The sequence below is a fragment of the Psittacula echo genome (assembly GCF_963264785.1).
Source record: "Psittacula echo genome assembly, chromosome: 4".
Taxonomy (NCBI): domain Eukaryota; kingdom Metazoa; phylum Chordata; class Aves; order Psittaciformes; family Psittacidae; genus Psittacula; species Psittacula echo.
This window is the reverse complement of record NC_137738.1, coordinates 76577455-76598323: the sequence shown is the minus strand read 5'-3', so window position 1 is coordinate 76598323 and position 20869 is coordinate 76577455. Positions and strand designations below refer to the sequence as shown.

General features: G+C 35.0%; 1 protein-coding gene across 6 annotated transcripts in view; it reads left to right on the top strand.

Annotated features, from left to right (window-relative positions):
- Nucleotides 1-20869, top strand: part of RIMS1 (regulating synaptic membrane exocytosis 1) — a gene marked incomplete at both ends in the record, with an annotated part of 304350 nt that overhangs the window by 193914 nt on the left and 89567 nt on the right. For 3 of the 6 annotated variants that reach the window (XM_080614500.1, XM_080614504.1, XM_080614503.1), the window contains 4 exons: nucleotides 4869-5025; nucleotides 7036-7161; nucleotides 10906-10968; nucleotides 15416-15505. In XM_080614500.1, the coding sequence (XP_080470626.1) occupies nucleotides 4869-5025; nucleotides 7036-7161; nucleotides 10906-10968; nucleotides 15416-15505 (436 nt within the window). Of the gene's footprint in view, nucleotides 1-4868; nucleotides 5026-7035; nucleotides 7162-10905; nucleotides 10969-14427; nucleotides 14506-14840; nucleotides 14955-15415; nucleotides 15506-20869 lie in introns of all 6 variants that reach the window. The other 3 variants (XM_080614499.1, XM_080614502.1, XM_080614501.1) reach the window with 3 other exon arrangements.

Genomic DNA, 20869 nt, shown 5'->3' with positions numbered 1-20869 from the left:
AAATTTCAGTCATCAGCCACAAATGTGTGACAGTCTAGACAGCATATGAAAATGCATTTTGCAGCGAGAGCTGGAAGAGATTGCCAGTCCCACCGTCTCTTGAATTGCTCAAGAATCTTAGGCACAGATTAACAAATGTCCCTGGACACCAAGTTGTGCATTTCTACCCTCCTGTCCAACCTTCCTTACTTGTCATGTTGCAAAATCTTCCAATATTTTGGACCGCTACCTTCATTTGCACTGAAAGAATAGTGCAGTATCTTCTTCATCCAACAGTCACTCTCAAAACTAAGTTGCATGGAAGTTCCTTGTTGTGTTGCAGGGTGTTTACCTCTTCTCTTCTCCTGCCCCCCAATACATGGACCTCACCAGAGTGCACTGCAGCTCTTATTTGGTCCAGATTCCCCATACATTCACCTGCATGGTATATGTGGGAGGGAATTGTGAATATCTATATTTGCCCACAATGAAGGATGACAAAGCAGACCATTTTGGCATAGCCTCTTTTGGCTTCAACTAGATTAATCTAGGATTAAGATATTACTTCTTAACAGAAGTAAGAATCCCATGCATTTACAACATGTGACTCTTTGTTTCCCTTTAAAGCCCCTGTTCCTACCTTAACCACTTACTTGCCATTGCTACCCACTGTGGTGGTTATGTATGATGAATAAACTCTGTTTTTATTAAAGGCATATATTTACAGTTGATTTATTCTTTTTTTCTTGAAGTATTCAGAAGATGAGCTATTTTGCCTTCTTAATATCTCAAGGTTTTCACAAAGATTATTGCTCTTTTCCAAAAAATAGGCACATAACTTCTTAATGTGAAAGCACAGAAGTTCACTTGATCACCATTATGAGCTAAAAAAGGAATGATGAAAATATCTTTAGCATTAAATCCCTAAAACTGTAATTTCAAATGTTTTACCAATTGCTAAGGCAAATGCAGTATTAGCATTTAATAATAACAGAGAAAACTCTGTCCCTAGAGGTTTTGGCAGCTGCAAAGAATCACTGCTTCTCAATGGAAGACTGCTACTTCAAAAATAATGGCACTTTGATAACTTCAAGAATATTTAAAGAAAAGTATTTTTCCCTTGTCATATCACAAATGTGTCTTATCTCTCATTTAATTGTACTGTCTTCATTTATTATTAGTATCTTTAGGTGATGTATATATAATTTTTAAAAATCAGCTTATAGAACTATTCCTAAAAGAAGTTTATATCAACAGCTAAAACTTTAATTTGAAGCTCAGATTTAACAGAATATATTTCTGACTTCTTTTTTGTGGTATGCTCACATCTGTTTACATGAAGAAAATATTATTATAAATCTCCTAGTCTCTTCTCATATGACAGATGCTCCAGTCTCTTAATTATCTTTGTGATCCTGAGCTGGACTTGCACTGTTAACTCTAGGTATTGTACTGGAGAGCCCAGCACTCCAGATGTGGCCTCAACAAGGCCAAGTATATAGGAAGGGTCAGTAGCGGATCAGTAAAGGATTTAATAAAAACCAAACACATTTTGAGGCCTGTCTTTTTAACCAAAACTTCAGTAACTTTCTTAATCAAAAAGAAAAAGATCTGCTCTACAGTTGGCAGTATCCTATAGGGTATTTTTAATGAGCTGCATTGCTTATGCTATGGGTAACTCTTCAGAACAATTTATTATTCTATCATATGTAATCTGTATAAATGGTTGTACTATAGTTAATATTCCTCCTGTAGCAGCAGTGTGACATCAACACAATGCCTTTTCTTTGTATGTATTGTCTTAAAATAATTAGAAGTTCTGGTGTCAACCATTTTCATCATCCATCCGGCTTCCATTTCATGTCACACCTGACAGTTTCCCATGAGCATCTCAGAAACTTCTGCATAAATGACCATAAGCTTTGTTGCTGCTATCATGCTGGTCCATGAAAAAAAATCCTCTGCTCACTCTGGAGAGCATAGAGCCTTTGTATTTGAAGATACGAGGAAATGTTACAGTTGCTGTCACTGTCATGGTCACTATGGAAGTATGGATGTTATTTGACCAACTTGACAATACTTGAGCTAATGCTTAGAATAAATGTGAATTGCTAGTACTCTCTTCTGTAAGCTTTATGTATACAGAATGTGATTTTTTAAGTTTACAGAATAATGCTAGGTGTATTTTTTAGGCAGAATAGAGATACTCTGGAAATATATTTTAAACTGATTTTTTTTTAATATATGTATATTTTAATTGTATGTATTTCATTACAGTTGCCTAAAACTTGGAAAGGAATTTTGGATTTCTTTTGCTTTAGTGTTAAATAAATGTAAACTAGTGTTCCGTCTGATACAGATGACAGGATTTTATCTAAAACAAGCTTGTTTGGAAAATGAAATACCTTTTAGCACATACAGGTTTGATTTAGTCGTCCTGGGAAAGTGGACGCATTCAGCTTTTGTCATGCGTAGTCATTTTAATTCCTCTTACAAAAAAACAGATGTTTTCTGCAAGACCCTTCATACATGAGAATGTGTACATACGGAACTCCCTTTTTTGAATAAAAGGTTGATAAACCTCAGTAGATAATTTCATGCATGCTTTCAACTTTTTCAGCTCTATTTTGCAATCAGTACTCAGTACAGCTTTGCTATTAAAAATGCTCTTTAAGTGGCAAGCATTTGTGGTTTTTTTAGTTACTAATGAGCTCTTTTATAGCTACGAGTGAGCTTTCCCCAAGGTTTTTTCTCCATGTTCTCTCTAGTTTTCAAACAATAACCCCTACCCTCCCCAAACTTGAATAATGTCACTTTTTAAATATGAAATTACATTCATTATTTTTATTTGGCGTGTCTAACTCAGTGTTGTTTGAGAACAGACCACACATGCACTCAACATTATTGTCCCTGATGTTTGTTTCTGAGCTACATGATATGTTCTTATTAGAAGTGTAATCATCTTTTTGTCAACATTGTCTCCTTTGTATCTGCCTTGGTATCATATCTGTAGTGGTAAATATTTAAGACAAGAACTTACAGAAGCCTTTTTTTTTTTTTTAATTTTATCTACTGAAGTTGCTGGAAAGCTGGTGTGAGCCTGAAAGCTACTGTAGGGTACTACAGCATCAAGGTGCTCTTCCGTTACCTTTGGGTAACTTGGCTAGTTTGTTCAGTACTGTCTAAAAGGTGGACACAGTTCTGGAGGCTATGATATTATAAACTGTATAATCAGGGAAAACAGTCTTAAATTCCTTTGATGATAAAATGCTTCATCTAGTATATCCCTCTTCACATTGTTGCATTACTAAGATTAATCTGTTCTACAGTGGAAGATATTGTTATTTTACGATTACTTATCACTGTTCTAACGATGTGTTTTTCTCCAGGTTTAATAATTGCAATGCATTCAGATAAGTTATATGTCCATTAGAATACATTAGTAAACTGATGTATAATTTGGGAAAAAAGCATGAATACTTCCTTGATGTTTGTGATCAGGGTTCAGACTTGCACGTAAACAGGTTATTGTCATTGAATACATGACCAAGCCTAATATAGACTCTCTATATGGGCCACATTTTGAAGAAGGCCAGAACAATTTGGTAGAAGTTCAGATAAGACCTCCTCACAAGAATTATACAAAATATGAAAAATCCGAACTTGAAACTATAACAAGATTATTAAAAAGTGCAATTTATTTAATTTATCCAAATAACGACTGACTAAATCGTAGTCTTTTCCTGATGGAAAGATTTCTGATACAGGCTTTGCAGGAATTTAATGTTAGACAAATTCAGAGAAGCAGCAAAATTGCTATTTTAGAATCTAAACAATTTTTGAAGTCATTAAGGGATGACCATTTATGTCGTTAGGGGATTTTCTCTCAAGGGATTCTTGTAATCTAATGTGTAGAAGTGAGCAACTCAAGTCTGAGCAAATCTCCTTATGTTCTGTTGGAAAGACAACAGGCACCTTTTGAAAGCTGTTCATCTTACTGAGTTTAATTTGCTGCTTTAGGATGGGATTTGAAGTGTGTAACAGTGTGCTACATGGAAAAAGGCATGGTAATAGCAACACTTCAAAATGTACTAATATTCTGCTGATTTTTTATTTTAATCCTATGTAAAGATGAACTATGAGAAATTTTGGAGCTCATTCATAGTATTTTGAAAAAATTATCTGTAGAGTGTGCAACACCCATTATTCTGTGCAATGTACTATAAATGTTCATAAGTATTTTAAGTAGGTGGCTTTGGCCAGGTTCAGTAGGAGAACATCTTTGTATTTAATTGAAAGAAGAGTCAGAAGGATGCTTTATATATGAACAGTTGTGGATGAGTCTGTGATGTTGAACACAAGCATGCCTTCTCCATTTGTTAGATGAAGTAAACCTGCATTGCTTGGATTCCTTTCAAATATTTTGCTCCATCCCTGGTGGTGTTCAGGGCCAGGTTGGACAGAGCCTTGGGTGGCGTGGTTTAGTGTGAGATGTCCCTGCCCATGGCAGGGGGTTGGAACTAGATGATCTTAAGGTCCTTTCCAATCCTAACTATTCGATGATTCTATTCTATGATTTTCTACAACAGTTTTGAAATACAAGTTGCTCAGAGTACTCTTCACCAAGTCAGAAAAGTATTTCAGTCCTCTCCCTCACATCTTCCAGTACATAATAAAAATCATCTCAGTTTCTCTGTACATGTAGACATTTAAAGGTAATACTAGTAGCTTATTCTGGCTGCATGATACATCAGGGTGTAAACCAGCTAAATAACAACTTAAAAGATGTGTAAGCATTTAGATGTGTGTTTCTGGAAGGACTAACCATCTGACTTTTTTTCAAACCCAGACTTTTATTTTCTAATTTCCTTTTGTTGCCCTCTTGCCAGTTGGTTATAGATCTAGTACTAGAGAAAGCAAATCTACAACACTAACTGTGCCAGAACAGCAAAGAACAACACATCATCGTTCACGATCTGTATCTCCTCACCGTGGCGACGATCAGGGCAGGACCCGTTCACGTTTACCAAATGTGCCATTACAGAGGTAGGCATCACAAGTTAATGAAGCATTAGGTGGTTTCAAGTTTGTATAATCTGTCTTTATTAACTTTTCTCTTGCTCAGCAATTTTTCACAATTTTGAAACTTTTTTCTCTCTCAATAGTGTAGTATTTTAACTTGATGTATGCTTTTATTAATCACTTGAGACCACTCATGGGATGAATCATATTACCTCTTCTTACTGATATTTTTTCTGTGATCCATCATCTGTGTACCATAACTAATACATAGGTTTGGAAATGCTTTTTCAGTCAGTGGCTGAGTCTTGTATGAAGCTGCTTAAGTACATTTGTAGGCTAATAAATTGTGACGTAGGAATTTTGTAGTAAGTGTGAATAGAACTGATTTTGAAGTAACAGCAAGCTGAAATTACCAGTTGTATTTATAATATGACATTCATTAATGGAAGAAGTTAAATACAGAATCAGATAGTGATTTATAAATCGTCATTTTCTGCATTTGCTGCTTTTACTAGATAACCTATTAGTAGGAGGATCCTTTTTGAGCTTTTTGTTTGGATGCTTTATGCTTTCTTTGAAAGTTCATACAGGCTGTTAAAGCAGAAAACTTGACATAATTGATTTTGCTTTTTTTATTGTGCAGGGCAATAGGCTTCCCTTGCAATCTCTCATGGAACCCTAAAAATCAGCCAGTTTTTACCAGTTTTCCTTTCTCCAATTTCTAGAATGCTTTGTTCTTGAGTTACTCAAGAGCTTAAAGTATTGCACTAGCAAAATTACTGCTCACTAGCTGTGGTCATTTAAAAAATAACTTGAAAATCTATCCTTCTAGTTGAATTTTGTATGCAAAATTCTGTGCTACAATCCTGTCCTTATCCATCGCTCCTGTGTTTGCTGGGGTTTTTTTTGGAGTTCCATCACTACTCGTTTTATACCAGACATCTGTGATGTTTCAAAATGATGGTGTATTGTGGAAAACCAGCTTTTCCTCCCAGTTAAAAATCCTGATGATCTTGCTTTTTTTCTTTTCCATCCTCCATGCCATATACACTGCTCTTTTGAACTGAAATTTTGTGTGCTTCTTAAGTCCCTGCATACATCCCCCTCTTCTACCTCAGTTTTTGTGGATGAAGCTATTTCACTACCCATCAAATCACTTGCTGTTGTATTTCTCAGAATGCATCCTTAAGAAATAGGAAAGTTTTGCTGTACATAAAACAGACTGTGGCACTGATGTTTTTTTTAATAGTAGAGAGAATGAGAGCTCCTCATTTTGCTTTTTTAAACAGTTGTTTATCTTCTTTTTTTTATCTTTCTATCTACAAGCATGATGCACAAATGAAATATTTTATAGTCAATTCCACCTATCCTTTAATTTTATACTTTGAAAACTAATGCTTCTCGTTCCAATGGCAGTTATCAAACCAAAGGAAGAATCTGCCGTTCAAGCAGTAGTTTCTTTTCATGTTCTTTTCCATGTGAATAGACCTTTAAATTACTATTATGAAGGTCAGAGCTTACCTGCATTTATACAACACCCCTTTTGTATAACAGTTTGAAATTGATAAAATCTACTGCACGTTCCCATAGCCTCCCCCAGAATTTCTTAAAGAATGCTTGGAGGTACCTGCAAAAAGTTATCAGCCCAAAACCATCCCTTTCAAAATCTGGCTGTGAATCTACAAATGTGTAAAGCTTAATTTCATGTGAAATATTACCTATTCGTTTGTTATTTCACTTTTTCTTTAACCACAGGCTTTGAAAGTGCCATTACTACATCTGTCAGTGTACACAGAAACAAGCACATACTTCTAAATATGGTATAAATAGCTGCCTTTCTATTCTTGGAGGTGGGTTTTTCTTAATTTTAGGGCACAGTATTTTTTTAGGAGACGTGTATTAACAATTTAATGATTAAAAACTTCCTTTAATGATTAAAAATCCTTCCTTCCAGCTTGTACTATAATCCACTGAGCAGTGTTATTTATGAAAAAAAAAAAACCCAAGATTTTCATACATTTTTTTACCTTCCAGGAGTTTAGATGAAATTCATCAAATGAGAAGATCACGTTCTCCAACTAGACACCATGATGCCTCCAGAACTCCAGCTGATTACAGATCCAGAGACATGGATAGTCAGTATTTGTCTGATCAAGAAAGGTACATTGTCAGCCTGAACCTTGATAAAAGTTTAAGTGTGTTTGTTGGTTTGCCTAATTTTCAAGTGTTCAGTAGAAACATGACTGGTAGTAGTGGGGAAGGGAGATAACTCATAATAACTGACACATCTAGTGGTGTTTTTTGGTAAAGCTCTGCACTGCATTGACAGTAATAGCAGCTATCTAGACTAGCGGTCTTTGGGGTTTTGTCCTAAAGTATTCTGATGTTTGTTTCATGAATGAAGCACAGAGATTCTTGCTAGAAAACTATAAATCTACATGTGTGCCCTACTATTTCTGTAACTCAGAATTTATCTGTTTCAGTAGCCAGTAAATTACTAGACATATGTTCCTACTGGTTGGGAGTTGCATATGCTATGATTTACATTCCTGTGCTTATAGATTTTGGACATATATATATATGCAGTCTCACAACTTCTTATGTAACACTCTGGTGAACTTGATACAATACCCAAGTATAGCAAGCATAGTGAAAATCTCCAATCTTAGGTGCATAACACATGCATATGTCTCCCTGGAATACATACAGTGTCTACACTCCTCAGAGAACACTTGGTCTCTCCTAGAAGGCATTGTTTTCAGATATATAAAAATTTATTAAAAATCATGGAAGAGAATGAGAATTCTGTTCAGTTTATAGCTGAAATAAGTTTGTTCAGTATTTTAGTTCAGTATTTGGGAAACATAATGATGACAGTCACATAGATTATCAATGTTTGCAGGGTGTTTGTTTACTTAAAAATTATCTTGCCTATTTTGCTTTTTTAATGTGATAACATACATGTAGAAACTAATGAGCCATTTGGAACATTTTTGCATTCAAATTTATAGGCAAATTGTCTAAATTGGGTTGTTACACTGAATTTCCTCTCAGAGGCGAATTGAAACGCTTTTTAAATGTAGTAGTCAGATTTATAGTCAGGCTAATTCAAGTAATTTCCACTTGTTGCAAGTGTTTCACGTTATCTATTGTAAGTAGTGATATATTCAAAAGATTCCTGAAGATATTTATTGAATAGACTTATTATTCAGCAGATCTGAAGAGGAAGAGACGTTTAAAAGTAGCTTTTGTCAGTAGTAATAAATATGTATAGTTAACTGTATGGAAAATTTTCTTCCCGTGAAGCCTCAAACCATGGGGTAAATCATGATATGTGCATGGATTATGCTTGGAGAGTGGGGCTTGCATTGAGGCTTTCTTGGAGATGAGCCATCAAACCAAAGCCACAGCAGTATCCACTGCTGTATTTGTTTAGAGGAGTCAGACAGTCTTCAGTTCTTTTCAGCATTCAGAAAACACTTTTCGCAAGTTTAAAGATCAGACATTATTTGCAGGGTTTATAGATGGGTCCATGTATTTCCTCTCCTAGAGTAATAATCTTGTCTGCAGTGGTTTCTTTTTCCCTGTTTTCCTTTTCACCTTTCCCCAGATTTCTCCAGTTGTTTAACTCTCACAGGCTTCATTGTCTTTCACTACATAAGTGCAGCAGCATGGGAAGATCAAACCAGCTTTTGTTGAGGAAGATTCTCTATCACATCCAAAGATTTAAAAAAAAATTATCTTTATTCAGTGTTATGTATTACTGTCAATAGTAGTATAAGTATTACGTGTTGTTCATTTACTGAGCCCTTCATCTAAACAAATTCATGAATGTAGGTATCTAACATAAACTTGGCTAGAAAGATAATTACCCAACAATTACGTGGCAAAAATTATAGTTACTGATTATTTTTGATCGTTTGCTCAACTATCTGCTATTGGTCCAAAATTAATATTGGATATTCTGAATAGATCCTCATAAAAATAGTTATGATAGTCTCTCACTAAAGTATGTAGTATGATAAATTTCCAGTGAAACTAATTTGTCCACTTCATCTTTTTCATGTGTATTTATATACGTATATATACACATGTATGTATATATATATATATATAATTTTGTTATGAAAAGCTCTTTATTAAGAAATCTAGCTAAGCAGTATACTTCACTGTGAACACAGGATCATCATCCAGTTTTCAAAGACACGGCCTTTTTCATTTATTTCAGTTTCTTTTATTCTGAAATAAAACCTGTTAATATGACTCCTAGAACATTCGCATTAGAAAACACTTGTTTTAGAATAATAGCTTTGGTATTAATGTCTCCAAACCAGATTTAAATTATTAGAAAATTGTGAATGTCATCTTATATTGTTGTTTGTCTACTGTGATGGATTATTTTGCTTCATTTTTGCCTTTAAGATTTCATGGTGGATTTGCTATTTTATATCCGTTTTCTGAATGAATTCTGTATTACTTTTGCTGTGGGCCAATTACAATAGATATTCTTTGGCTTAGCAAAGGTAGAGTAAATATTAACAAAGTAGCCTATGATTTAGTGTGAACTTCTCATCTACTTCACGACTCTTAAGAAAATGGTAACTTTTTTCCTAAAATGCATGTTTATTTGTAATTTGGAAACCTGAATATTAATATAAATTCTGTCAGTCCTCTGAGCTTATGAATGGGAATTTTCTTAGGAAAAAAAAAAAAAGAAGAAAGTTCAACTTAATACATTTTGTTGCATCAAAATCAGGCTAACAGCTACAGATGCAAAGTTAAATCTCACATGGCACTCACAAGCCATTATTTCAAGCTGCCCAATTTTGAATTTTAGAGAAATATTACTTAATACTGCATCAATTAAATGGGTCATTTTACAATTACATGAAGCACAAAACACCTTGAACAACTGCTGCTTTATATATTTTGTAATCTTTTCTCTCTTTGTCACCATAGTACTTCATATGATCCCCTGCTTCGTTTAAAATAGCATGTTTCCATGAAGTTTAGCTTTGATTTCTTCTTTATGATGATTAGGAGGTTTGAAGCTTGGTCTTCCTGAACGTGTTGAAGTGTGTAAAACTAGAGGATTCATTCAAGGGATATTTCATATCATAGTCATATTTACCATAGGCATAAATATGTATTAATTTTACCATCCTGCTGACTGTAGTATGTGTTGGTTACAGTAAATGAAAAATAGAATAGATGGTTGATTTTCTCAGTTGGAAACAATAAGAAACAAAAACAGTGACAGCTGATAAGCATTTTTTTGTTGTTTCTTTGGGATTGCATTACAAAGTACTGTCAAGAGCTATGAGTCAGAACTTATATTTGGCCAAATTTTCCAATGAATGTATATGTTTGCTTTTCCCGAAAGGGTTACTGGTTGTCTTCCCATAAACCGATCTTCAGTAAGTTAGTCGCGAGCCCTTCCTGCTTTTTCATGTGTGTCGTTGTGGCTGAGGAAGAAAAATACACACACAAAAACCTAAACTGCCCAAAAACCAAAACCAAACAGCAGCCTAATTTTTTTTTATAAAGTATTTCTTCATTAATTAGGTGATAAGAAAGGAGGTTATTAGAGAAATGTAGTTGTTTTATGGACTACTTTTGTCACGAATAGCTCTGAAAAAGTACTTCTGAATTTTAAAAGGAGAAATCCCACAAAATTAGGGGCCATGCTAAAAGGAATTTATTGAAAACGTAGTTTTCACAGGCATTTTTCATTCATACTCTTTGAGCAATGCATCTGGGTTTGAACATTATCAGACTATCTATCTGGTTGGAAGCTTCTTGTTTCTTTTTTATGTTTTCGTTTGCGCATCATTGGCATAACCCATGTCATCTAATGCTTCATAATTATATCTGTTTCACTCACCACCCATCCTGTCTGTGCAGTGAGCTTCTTATGCTGCCCAGAGCAAAACGAGGAAGAAGTGCAGAGTGCCTACATACCATCAGGTAAATACAGGAATCTGGTAATCATGAACACATCTGGTTAGTTATCTGTGTGTGCCCAACTTTTTTTCTATGGTGGTATTTAGTCTCAGTAAGTAAAGAATTTCTAGTACATTATGATCCCGGTGTCAGTTGTTTTTCCTGTTTGTTTTAATTCAGATTGAGATGTGTATATATGTTTGTGAACTTCAGTAGAAAGGATTAAAGCAGTTGAAGAAATTCTGATTTTGGAGTTGTATTTTGTGGTAGATTTTCTGTCTAGTCACAGAAGTCCTGATCTCCCCTTGCATGACAGCATTGTTATAATTTCAAACACTTCTTTTTAGTTGTTTTTATGTTTTTTCTTATTTGCATTTTTATGTTTATATTACAGCCACACACAAGCCAACAATCTTTACTTGTTGTTGTAACTAATCTCATGCTGATTTCAGTCACTTGTAGAGGGAAAAAGCACTACTTAATGAGGGCTTAATGGGAGCTCCAGATTTGAGGGGTCTTGTATTACTTGGGTTTGCGTCTACAAATTGTGATATAAATTAGGTCCAGCCATAAACTTTGTAGTTTGGGCTCCTGTTCAGTTATCAGTAATCTCCTGGTGAAGAGTTTGGAGCTCCCTGTCTCAACTCATGTGAAACAAAACAGGACTGAAATATCTTTATCTAACAAATCTGCCTCCACCCCCATCCCGTTTTTTTTCACCGTGTCTGTCAACCTGGTTAAAAATACATGTCAGGTTGTGTAGAAAATCTTCCATTTAGAATCAGTAAAAATGTAGGTTGTAGTTGAAGTAGTCAACCATTGAACTGCTTCAACCAAGTAGTTAACCATTTTTTTGTTCGGGACCTGGGTGTTGCCAAGAGCTTTGTGTCAGTGCTGTGTGTTTAAAACTGTCAGACTTTTAAAGCCATGTTGTCTCATGTACATACTCATTTATTTGGCGTAGCATTTCCCCTACAAAGGAGGTTTTTTTTTAATATGCCTTGGATTGATTTAATTGTCTTAATTGCATTTGAAACAGCGTCAAAGGCGGTGAGATAGAGTTCTGTTATAATGCACAGTAGTATAAAGGTAAAATAGTAATTACAAAAACTTCTCAAAAAATTTGTGCATCAGTGAAGCTGTTAAATTAAAATTTAAGTTTTTATTTTCAGTAGAAAGGGTTTCATTCTCATACTTCAGGTAAAAAAGCTTTTTCCCCAATATTTTAGGTTTTAAAGGTTAATAATTTCACACCCTGCTATTTTATGTCTGGTTATTGTCATGAAATAGCAATTTTTCCTGCCTCCTTCCTTTTCTTCTGTCTTTTCCTGCCTCCTCCTGCCTTTCTCTTTCTGCTGCATCTTCTATAGCTTCACCCCCTTCCCTGCCCCCAGCTCTTTGCTTTTTTCTTTCCTCTTAAAGATTATAATTTTCATTAGAATTCTTCAATATAAATTCTTAAATTCTCACTTTATTCACACACAGTAAATACCGTGTTATGAACTTTGGATGCACTTTGCCCAGCTACTATAGATTTCCAATAGTTTTACAAGTCTTCTAACCAGCCTGGCTAGTTAACCAGTTAAAATTTGTGCATGGGCAGCCATAGACTTAAGTAAGAGCTACACTGAATTCACAGAGTACAGCTTTTTCTTGCTCTTTTCCTTACTCTACTTATTGCTGTTATTTGTTTATGATCAAGAAAAGTAACAAATTAACCTGTTTAACAGAAATTATATCCTATAAAAGAGCATGGTACCTTTAATAATGTACTGAAGGTGAATATAAGGGCAATAGTAGACAATAATTAGATTTTTGAATTTAGTTCTCAGGCTTGTGCACCCTGACAGAAGTCTGAATAATACACGGAAAATTGCCAGTGTCTATCCTTGACTGAATAGTCACATAAACCCTTTTAACAAAAAATTATCTGTGCATTGGTTGTCAGCTTTTTTCCTTTCTTATTTGTAGAGGCTTAAAAATTTTCACATTAGCGACATTCTAAGGCTTTATCCTTGTTTCTAGACAGATTGCTAAATGACGTTTTAACTATTGAGACAGCTTCAGTTTAAAATGGGAAGGAAATGTTAAGGGTTTCATGTTAAATGAAAGCTGTATTAGTATGAGATAGATAGTGCAAGTTACAAAGTTAAGATACATGGTTAGTTTAGTACAACAGTTTAGCATAATATTAGTCCTAGCTGTCCATCCTGTCCATCTGTATGCAATTATTGACTAACAGTAGAAATGGTGGAAGGATGTGTACCTATGCCATAAACCATGGGTTCTAGCATTCCATGTCTTAGGTCAAACCCACTTTGGTGATACCTGCTAGCATGCCACGATTGACCTCATGGACAGCCATTCCTTTATTCCAACTTTGCAACATCACAGTGACCTCTTCTAGAGATGGCAGCAGTGATGACTGCTAAACCTGTACAACAAGAGTCAAAGCTCCTCTTTTAAATCTGTCAGGTTTTTCACAAGCAGCAGGGTTTCCAGACAAAGGGTTGTTTCATCTGTCTACGACACATCTGGGTTTGTACTGTGTATCTGTGATGCCTAGGTACAAGCCTAACAGGAATTGGAATGTCCTATTAGGGCAGCCTGTTCTTGAAGCTTTGAAATCCTCAAGGCTGCTGGCCCTTCTGCTGATAGCACCACAGCTGTGTCCTGGTAGGGTATGTGGAGAATTGTTAGGACTTGCTTATTTTAGCCTTTCAGTATTAAATGGCCATGATTCCCAGTCAGCAGCCGCTATCTGCCTTTGAATTTCTCCCATGTTCATTGGGTAGAGCTCAATAAGGTAAACATTTCCTGTTCTAAAATCTCATGTACTGTAAGTGATGATACTAGACAGTTGTCATGTAACATCTCAGAGTGCTGCTGTGCTGGCTCATGTAGTAGGTCTCCTATGATTTTTAATTAGCTTATTATTAATAGCATTTAATTACTGCTAGATTTTGGAGCTTATATACCATTTCCAAAAGATTTTCACATTCAAAAATGCCAGATATTAATACAACTATAATTAAGCTTGTGATACTATATATCACTGTTTTAGCAAGATTTTAATGCTTAGCTACTGAAGAGGTTAAAATCTCTTAAGGTCTTAGTAAGAAAAATAAAGAGTAAGTTGATTATCAACCTAGTCCTTTACAACAGCTTGTATATTTTAATTAAAAATCTCTAGAAATGGAATTTAGATTACTTTCATTGCAAGAAGAGATCTGAGTTGTGCTAGTATCGTCATGAGTTCATGGGCTATATTAACAAAGAGTAAATACAAAAATTTGTCCCCCTGATAGCTGTCACAGTAGTGAAGAAAAACATATGTTTGAAATCTACTCATACATTAAATGTAGTAGAACATTATGCATTTATTTTATGTTCTGGTCAGTCTTGGATTACCATTACCTGTCTTTTTATTTCTGGCATGTTTTTGTGTTGTTCTGTTTCCTTTTCTTTGCTACCGCATTCAAGAAGTTATGCTAGGCACTATAAAACATTGCCACCCAAGATGCCTTTGCTAGAAAATGGTACTCATTGGAACCTGTACAGGTAAGAAGTGTTTAGAGTCCCCTTTCAGTAGTTAATCCCTTAAAAAGAAAAATTAACAAAAAAAGTTTTGCCTTGTTAAACAGAAAAATAGAAATATTTCATACATCTCTGTAGCTGGGTAAGGGATATAATTCTAATAACTTCATATAACTGTTTAAATTAACCCCCACATTACAAATAAAACCCAATCCAAACCACTTTGTATTAGGTAGAGTTGTCTTCACTGTTAAAATTATATGTTGCATGGTTTTGTTACATTATTTTGTTTATGTATAAGATTTTATTTACATGTCAAATTTATTTTCATTTTGTTCAAATAACTTTAATTTACAAAGCTCAACTCTTCCTGCATGTGCTAAGACCAAATCCGTGATTAGACAGGATATTTCACTCCTTCGTGATTGCCTTAATTCACAAATACTGAAATTTGGAGATGATCTGCTGGTTAGGTAAGAAACTGAGGATTGATGCCCCCTCCTGTTTGGTATCTAATATAAATTTGCAGAATAAATGAGCTTCACTGAAAAGCGATTTCACATAATATATAGTATATCACATCCTTTTATGGTGGCTTAATGTTTACTGCTGTTAATAAGGATTTAAATTTATTGTTTGATAATTCTCATTCCACTTTCTTACAAGTGGCTGTTGTTCTGTCTCATTCAGTTTTTAACATTTCAACATTCTTGGCAAAAGATTTCTAGCAGTCTTTTGTTTGCTTTTATTTTCTAAACAAAACTTGGCACCGTCATCCAGTCAGCTCTTTTATGTTTTCCTTAATTAAATCATTATGATTCTACATTTTCTGTAAAGGTAGCATTATTTTATGAGTTAATATCTAACATTGTATTCCTTTCTTTGTTTTCTTTTTCTTTCTCTTCTACCATTGGATGCAATGCACTGGCACTAGTGAACTACAGCCCTCCCTTGACAGGGCTAGGAGTGCTAGTACCAACTGCTTGAGACCAGATACTAGTTTGCATTCACCAGAACGAGAAAGGTATAAAATAAAAACTTATGAATTTATTGTCATCTGTGCTGGTGATTTTTATCAGTTTTGTTTTCCTTCATAAAAGTACTCCACATTCTTGTACATTCATGTCTGGTTTGGTGTTTGTGGGCATTTTTGCTCTTATATTCATGTATGTCATGTAAGCTGTGTGTTGGAGTTTATAAATGCTTCTGGCTTCTTTCCTTGTTTTAGTTCAAGCTGATGTCACTGTTTACAAAAGTCCTCAGTATGCTGATAAAGCGTTGCAGTGTTAAGTATTTTGCCAAAGTACCACTTGGTTGTTGATCATCATCATTTTTTGCTAAAAATTATTATGTTTGTTTCTTGCCTGTTCTGTGGAATGCTAATAAGGCAGTGACATAATTCATAAATTATGGCAAAATTCTCATCTTTCAAACCAGAACTGTAGTTTGCATAGTCATGTATTCTCTACAAAACAGCCAAACTTCATTGCTTTCTCAATCTAATCTGCTGCATCTGCTTTTGCCGTTACAAGGCATTTCACTGCATTAAGTTTTTTTCACTCTGTGACATTATGTTAAGGCTCACCTAAGTCGTAAGAAGATAGGTTTGCAATTTGAATGAAGTCCTATTGTGTTACATACATCATGCAGGCATTTTATGTTTGCTGTCTGAATTTTTAATATCAAATATGTTGGTTCAAATACATCAAATACTGCTGGTGTATTTGGTGTATTTGGATTGTTCCACAACGGAATTTTTCATCACCACCTGATGAGTTTTTGGCTTAGAACTACACCATTTTAGAGTGAAATTTTTGGCTTCACTAAAGGCAATTACAGGCTTCCATTGAGTGGGAATATGGTGGAATTACAATATCATCTATGAAATGCATATTTAACTACAACGGCAAAGTTGCTTTGTCAGTCAACCCACAGTGTTAAAACAGTTGCACCATTTTCACTATGAGAGGACCAATGAAGAAAGACAATCAGACCATGCTTTACCCTTTGAGATGAGTTTTTTTCTAAGATTTTTGAGAAATTTCACTTTTTCCCTTTCCTTCCTCCCCACTTCCCACTGATCCTTGATTGGAACTTTACTTTGCTCAAATTGTGTTCTTGTTGCAGAGGAGTGACTAATATTCTGCTAAGAGATCTCAGATGGATTGATGCTTTTAAAAATTGAGTAAAGATAACACAGATAATACATATAAAAGGAAAGGTATGATAGAAATAAGGCCACAATAAAATGCAGGATATCATTCTAGATTAAAAAGAAAAATAAAAGAAAAAAGAAAGATGAAAGTAGCATCGTATTAATTATAGAATCACAGAATCGTAGAACAGTTTGGTTTGAAAGGGACCTTAGAAGTCATCCAGTTCCACCCCCCCCCCCGCCACAGGCAGGGATACCTTCCACTAGACTACGTTGCTCCAAGACCTGTGCAACCTGAACTTGACCACTTCCAGGGATGTGGCATGATAACTAAGTGTGCAGATATATACAGCTGTGTTCATCTATAAGCAGCTAATATATATATTGTAATGTAGGGGCATGAACAGTATGTTTTGTACTTTTATTTCAAGATGCCACCCATCAAATTGAATATTCAATGAAGCAGTAACTGGCAATTATAAAAAATCTAGTTAAAATATGATACACAAACCCACACCTGTCACTGGTGTTATCTAGTTCTCTTATGTCTTTTTACAATTCATGTCCAGCAACCTCTGTCCAATAATTACTACACAGAATCTGCAGCATTTTTCATGAGCTCCTCGTAAAGAAAATGTTTAATTTGTGTATATGGCCTCTGCTGCTGCTAAAGGTGGTTTTGCCAATAGTCTGTGGGCTTGAGCCATAAAAATTATCCATCACTATGAAACTTTGACTTCTTTGCTTTTAGAAGTCCTAAATAGGTGCTTTTCTCTTGGGATCCTTCATGCGGGTGCAGAAAAGCTCTTTTTGGGAAATTAATATTCAGATTTTCCGTGACGGTTTTGTTGGAAGTAGTAAGATCTGTGTGGTTCTGACAGAGAATTTAGGACATACATATATCTCTTGTTTCTGGTGTAGATTTTGTTTTTCTGATAAAGCCCAATTTTTGAAGGAAGATGTTATATTTAATGTATAAAACCCAGCAAGTTAATATTTTTGTTTCAGAGAAGCTAATTTTAGAAGATTTAATTCTCCGCTGTTGAGCATATCTGCTTACACTTTAACATGAGGTTACTGGTCAGTTGCCTGTGTTGACAGAGGAATCTTAGTTCGAAGAAAGCAGAATTAAGTTAAAGGTATGTAGAAAGCACTTTGCTTTTGTGCTGGGCAAAATGAGAATAGGGGCCTTAAAATGCAGTAAGACAGGTTCATCTTAAATGGTAGGAAAGCTTTTTTTGAAAGCAAGTGTAATGGAACACTGTAATATAAAATACGAAACAAGTTGTCTTGACTACATTACTGGAAAGTATGAAGATCTTAAATAAACATCAATCAGGTGTAGAATTGGTCCTGCTTGTAGCAGAAAAACACGGTATGGTTTATCCCCAATGGAAAATTATTTCTACTTATTCCCCCGATGTTTCATATCAGAGAGTATGAAATAGATTGTATTTGAGATCAAAAGTTAAAATGGTCCATTTGAGTGTTTTTTGTGTGGGGTTTTTTTTGACAAAATAGTATGGCCGTGTGTAACTGACGGACAGTAGAGCCATATTTCTCTGTGTCAGTGATTTGTTGGAAATGGTTTCGATCCTTAAACTCTATACAACATCAGTCATGTCTTTTAGAATGGTCAGAGTAGTTACTGTTTTTTAAGATGCTGCTTTGACAGTAAAAGTCATGTTGGCCCACATACACCAGAAAAAAAATTACTTTCAGTGATATATATGAATGCGGCATATCTGTCTTGTTAGTTGCATTAAAACAAATATAAAAACAATAATAACAAAAAAGACATTCCTTTTCTTCTGCTATAAGCTTCATCATTTGAGCAAGAAAAGTTCCATATAACTTGACTGGCAAACTGACCTTGCCCTGGCACAGGCCTGCTAAAGATTTTTTTGGTAAATGGAATAGTTTGGTACAGAACTTAATCCTTCATATATTTCTCTGTGGCACAGTATACACTAGGATACTCAGAAACATCCAGCCCCTACTAATATGTCTGTACATTTGCACCATGCCTGCCTCATCCTCCCTGCACCCATGTATTCCAAACTGTTGTTTTCAAAATGTTTGTGGTGTTGAAGGTCCTGTGGTGATCTGCAAGGCATATGTTAGCTTATAACATAATAATAAATGTCCTCTAATGCCATTGAAAATGTTTTTGCAGCTACTGCTTCCTTTTGCATGATTTTTTTTAGTTGTCCTTTTCACTCTGTTGGCTTTTTTTTCCCCTTGTAAATTGCGTTCCATTTCTTTAAGAGAGAAATTGGTTTGCAATACCCAGCCTTCAGTCAGAAAAGCAAGAAGGCATGAGATTCAAGTGCAATATCTGAACTGATTCAGCAGTAGTTTCTCTGCATAACAGCATCTTCCCCAGACTGATTTAAGATTGCAGCCAGTGGTAGTTATTTAATAATATGTTATGTGGCTTTTATCTTCCTTCTTGTTGCAAACAATTATTGTGTGTATTATAAGTTAGCACAAGAGCAGTTGTATAGGTTGGTACTGCTTGTATGCTTTGGTCCTGAGAGGTTGTTTAATGGAGATCTGAGCAAATAAAACTGAGAAGCACAGCCTAAGGATTAGTACTTGTACAACAGGGTCAGCATATCTGCAAAATACAGCCCTGCGGCTGTGTTTGGTCTGCTGTGCTTCACTGCACTGGGCAGAAAAACATTTCGAAGATCTTCAGGATGTTTGCTATCAGCTGGTCGTTGCCACCTAAACAAGGTACAAAGACGAACAGTTACCTGCTACCTACTCATAAATAGATAACAGAGAAGTTGTAGCTGTCACTTGATCCAGTTAAGAACTATCCTGATTTCAGACTGATATTCCTAAGCTTTTTTAGTAAGTCTGAAGTACTAGGTGCTTCTATTGCAGGCCTTTAACAGTTGTGTTGAATATCACCATTTACATTTAAAATAATGTACAGTATAAAATAACTGTTTGCATTAGTATGCAACGTGTTTCCAGTTCTTTCAACCAAGGAATAGGTTATTGCATGTTTGTCTGTGTTGTACTGTGGCTCATGGTCATTCAACATTCAATGGAAGAGAGCATGTTCTTGAAGTTCATACTGCATGACCTACTCAATTCTATCAAATGCTGTTCAATATTTGTAGGGGATATCAGCATATTAAGGGCTTTGACTGAGTGCACTGATGCATTAACATTTTCTTTATCTCTTGCTTTGGAGAGAAAAAAACCCAAAACTACCAACAACTTACTTGCTCTTGAAACTTTTGAAAGATCTGCCTTACTGCTCAAGTGGTGCTAACCTTGAAACCTTTGTTATTTGCATGTTCCATAAATCAAACCCTTTTCCTTATTACATGGACTGGAAGGATGCCTCAGAAAGTGAAATACTGGATAGTCATGCAAAGTTTATGTAAACATTTTGCTGTTCGTAAATTAATCAGTATATTTTGATTTTGTAAGTTGTTGTACGTACACTTGTACTATTAGAACTACATAACACCCCAACAAAATAAGCAACACCGTCTATATCATATATCATTCTAAATATATCTAATATATATTATATATATATTATAATATCTAAATATATCATATATATAGCATATATCATTCTAAATTAAATGAGCTTTTTCAATGAAAAGAAATCATGTAAGACACCAATTTTCATTCACAGTTCAGGTCCTTTTTGTTAAATTTAATTATAATAATCTGCTGGCATGTACTGCAGTGATACAGAGAAATGGACAGAAGAGGAAGCTCATTCCATACACTTTCAATATATACTTTTAGACTAAAAAGAATAAATCACCTCAGTGCTTCTCCACAAATGTGTGTAGCCTGGTTGTAGCTGATTAATTTACCTGTACTCTCAGTGCATTCCAGCAAAGGGTCTCTTTGTGCCTCCGAATTTTTCTCATAGTTCATAGACCTACATTTTTACTGAGAATGCATTTTTCAGTGCAGAGAACTAGGAGACAACAGGCTTAATAAAATACTAGCTAGTAGTTGACAGAGAATGACTAGCATATGGTCTTTGAAAAGCTCTTCTGGTTTGGAATTATGGTTTTCTGTTTGAATGACAGGCTTTTACATAGTCTAGCATTTGAGAACTTTTGAAAACTTAATGGCACACTCTATAAAACGTTTTTATCAGTATAAATTCTGTACCTTTGGGCATTCATTCTCTGTTTTGGTTGCAATGTTTCAGCAGTAAGCAGCCATAAGAATTCCCCTATACTTGGG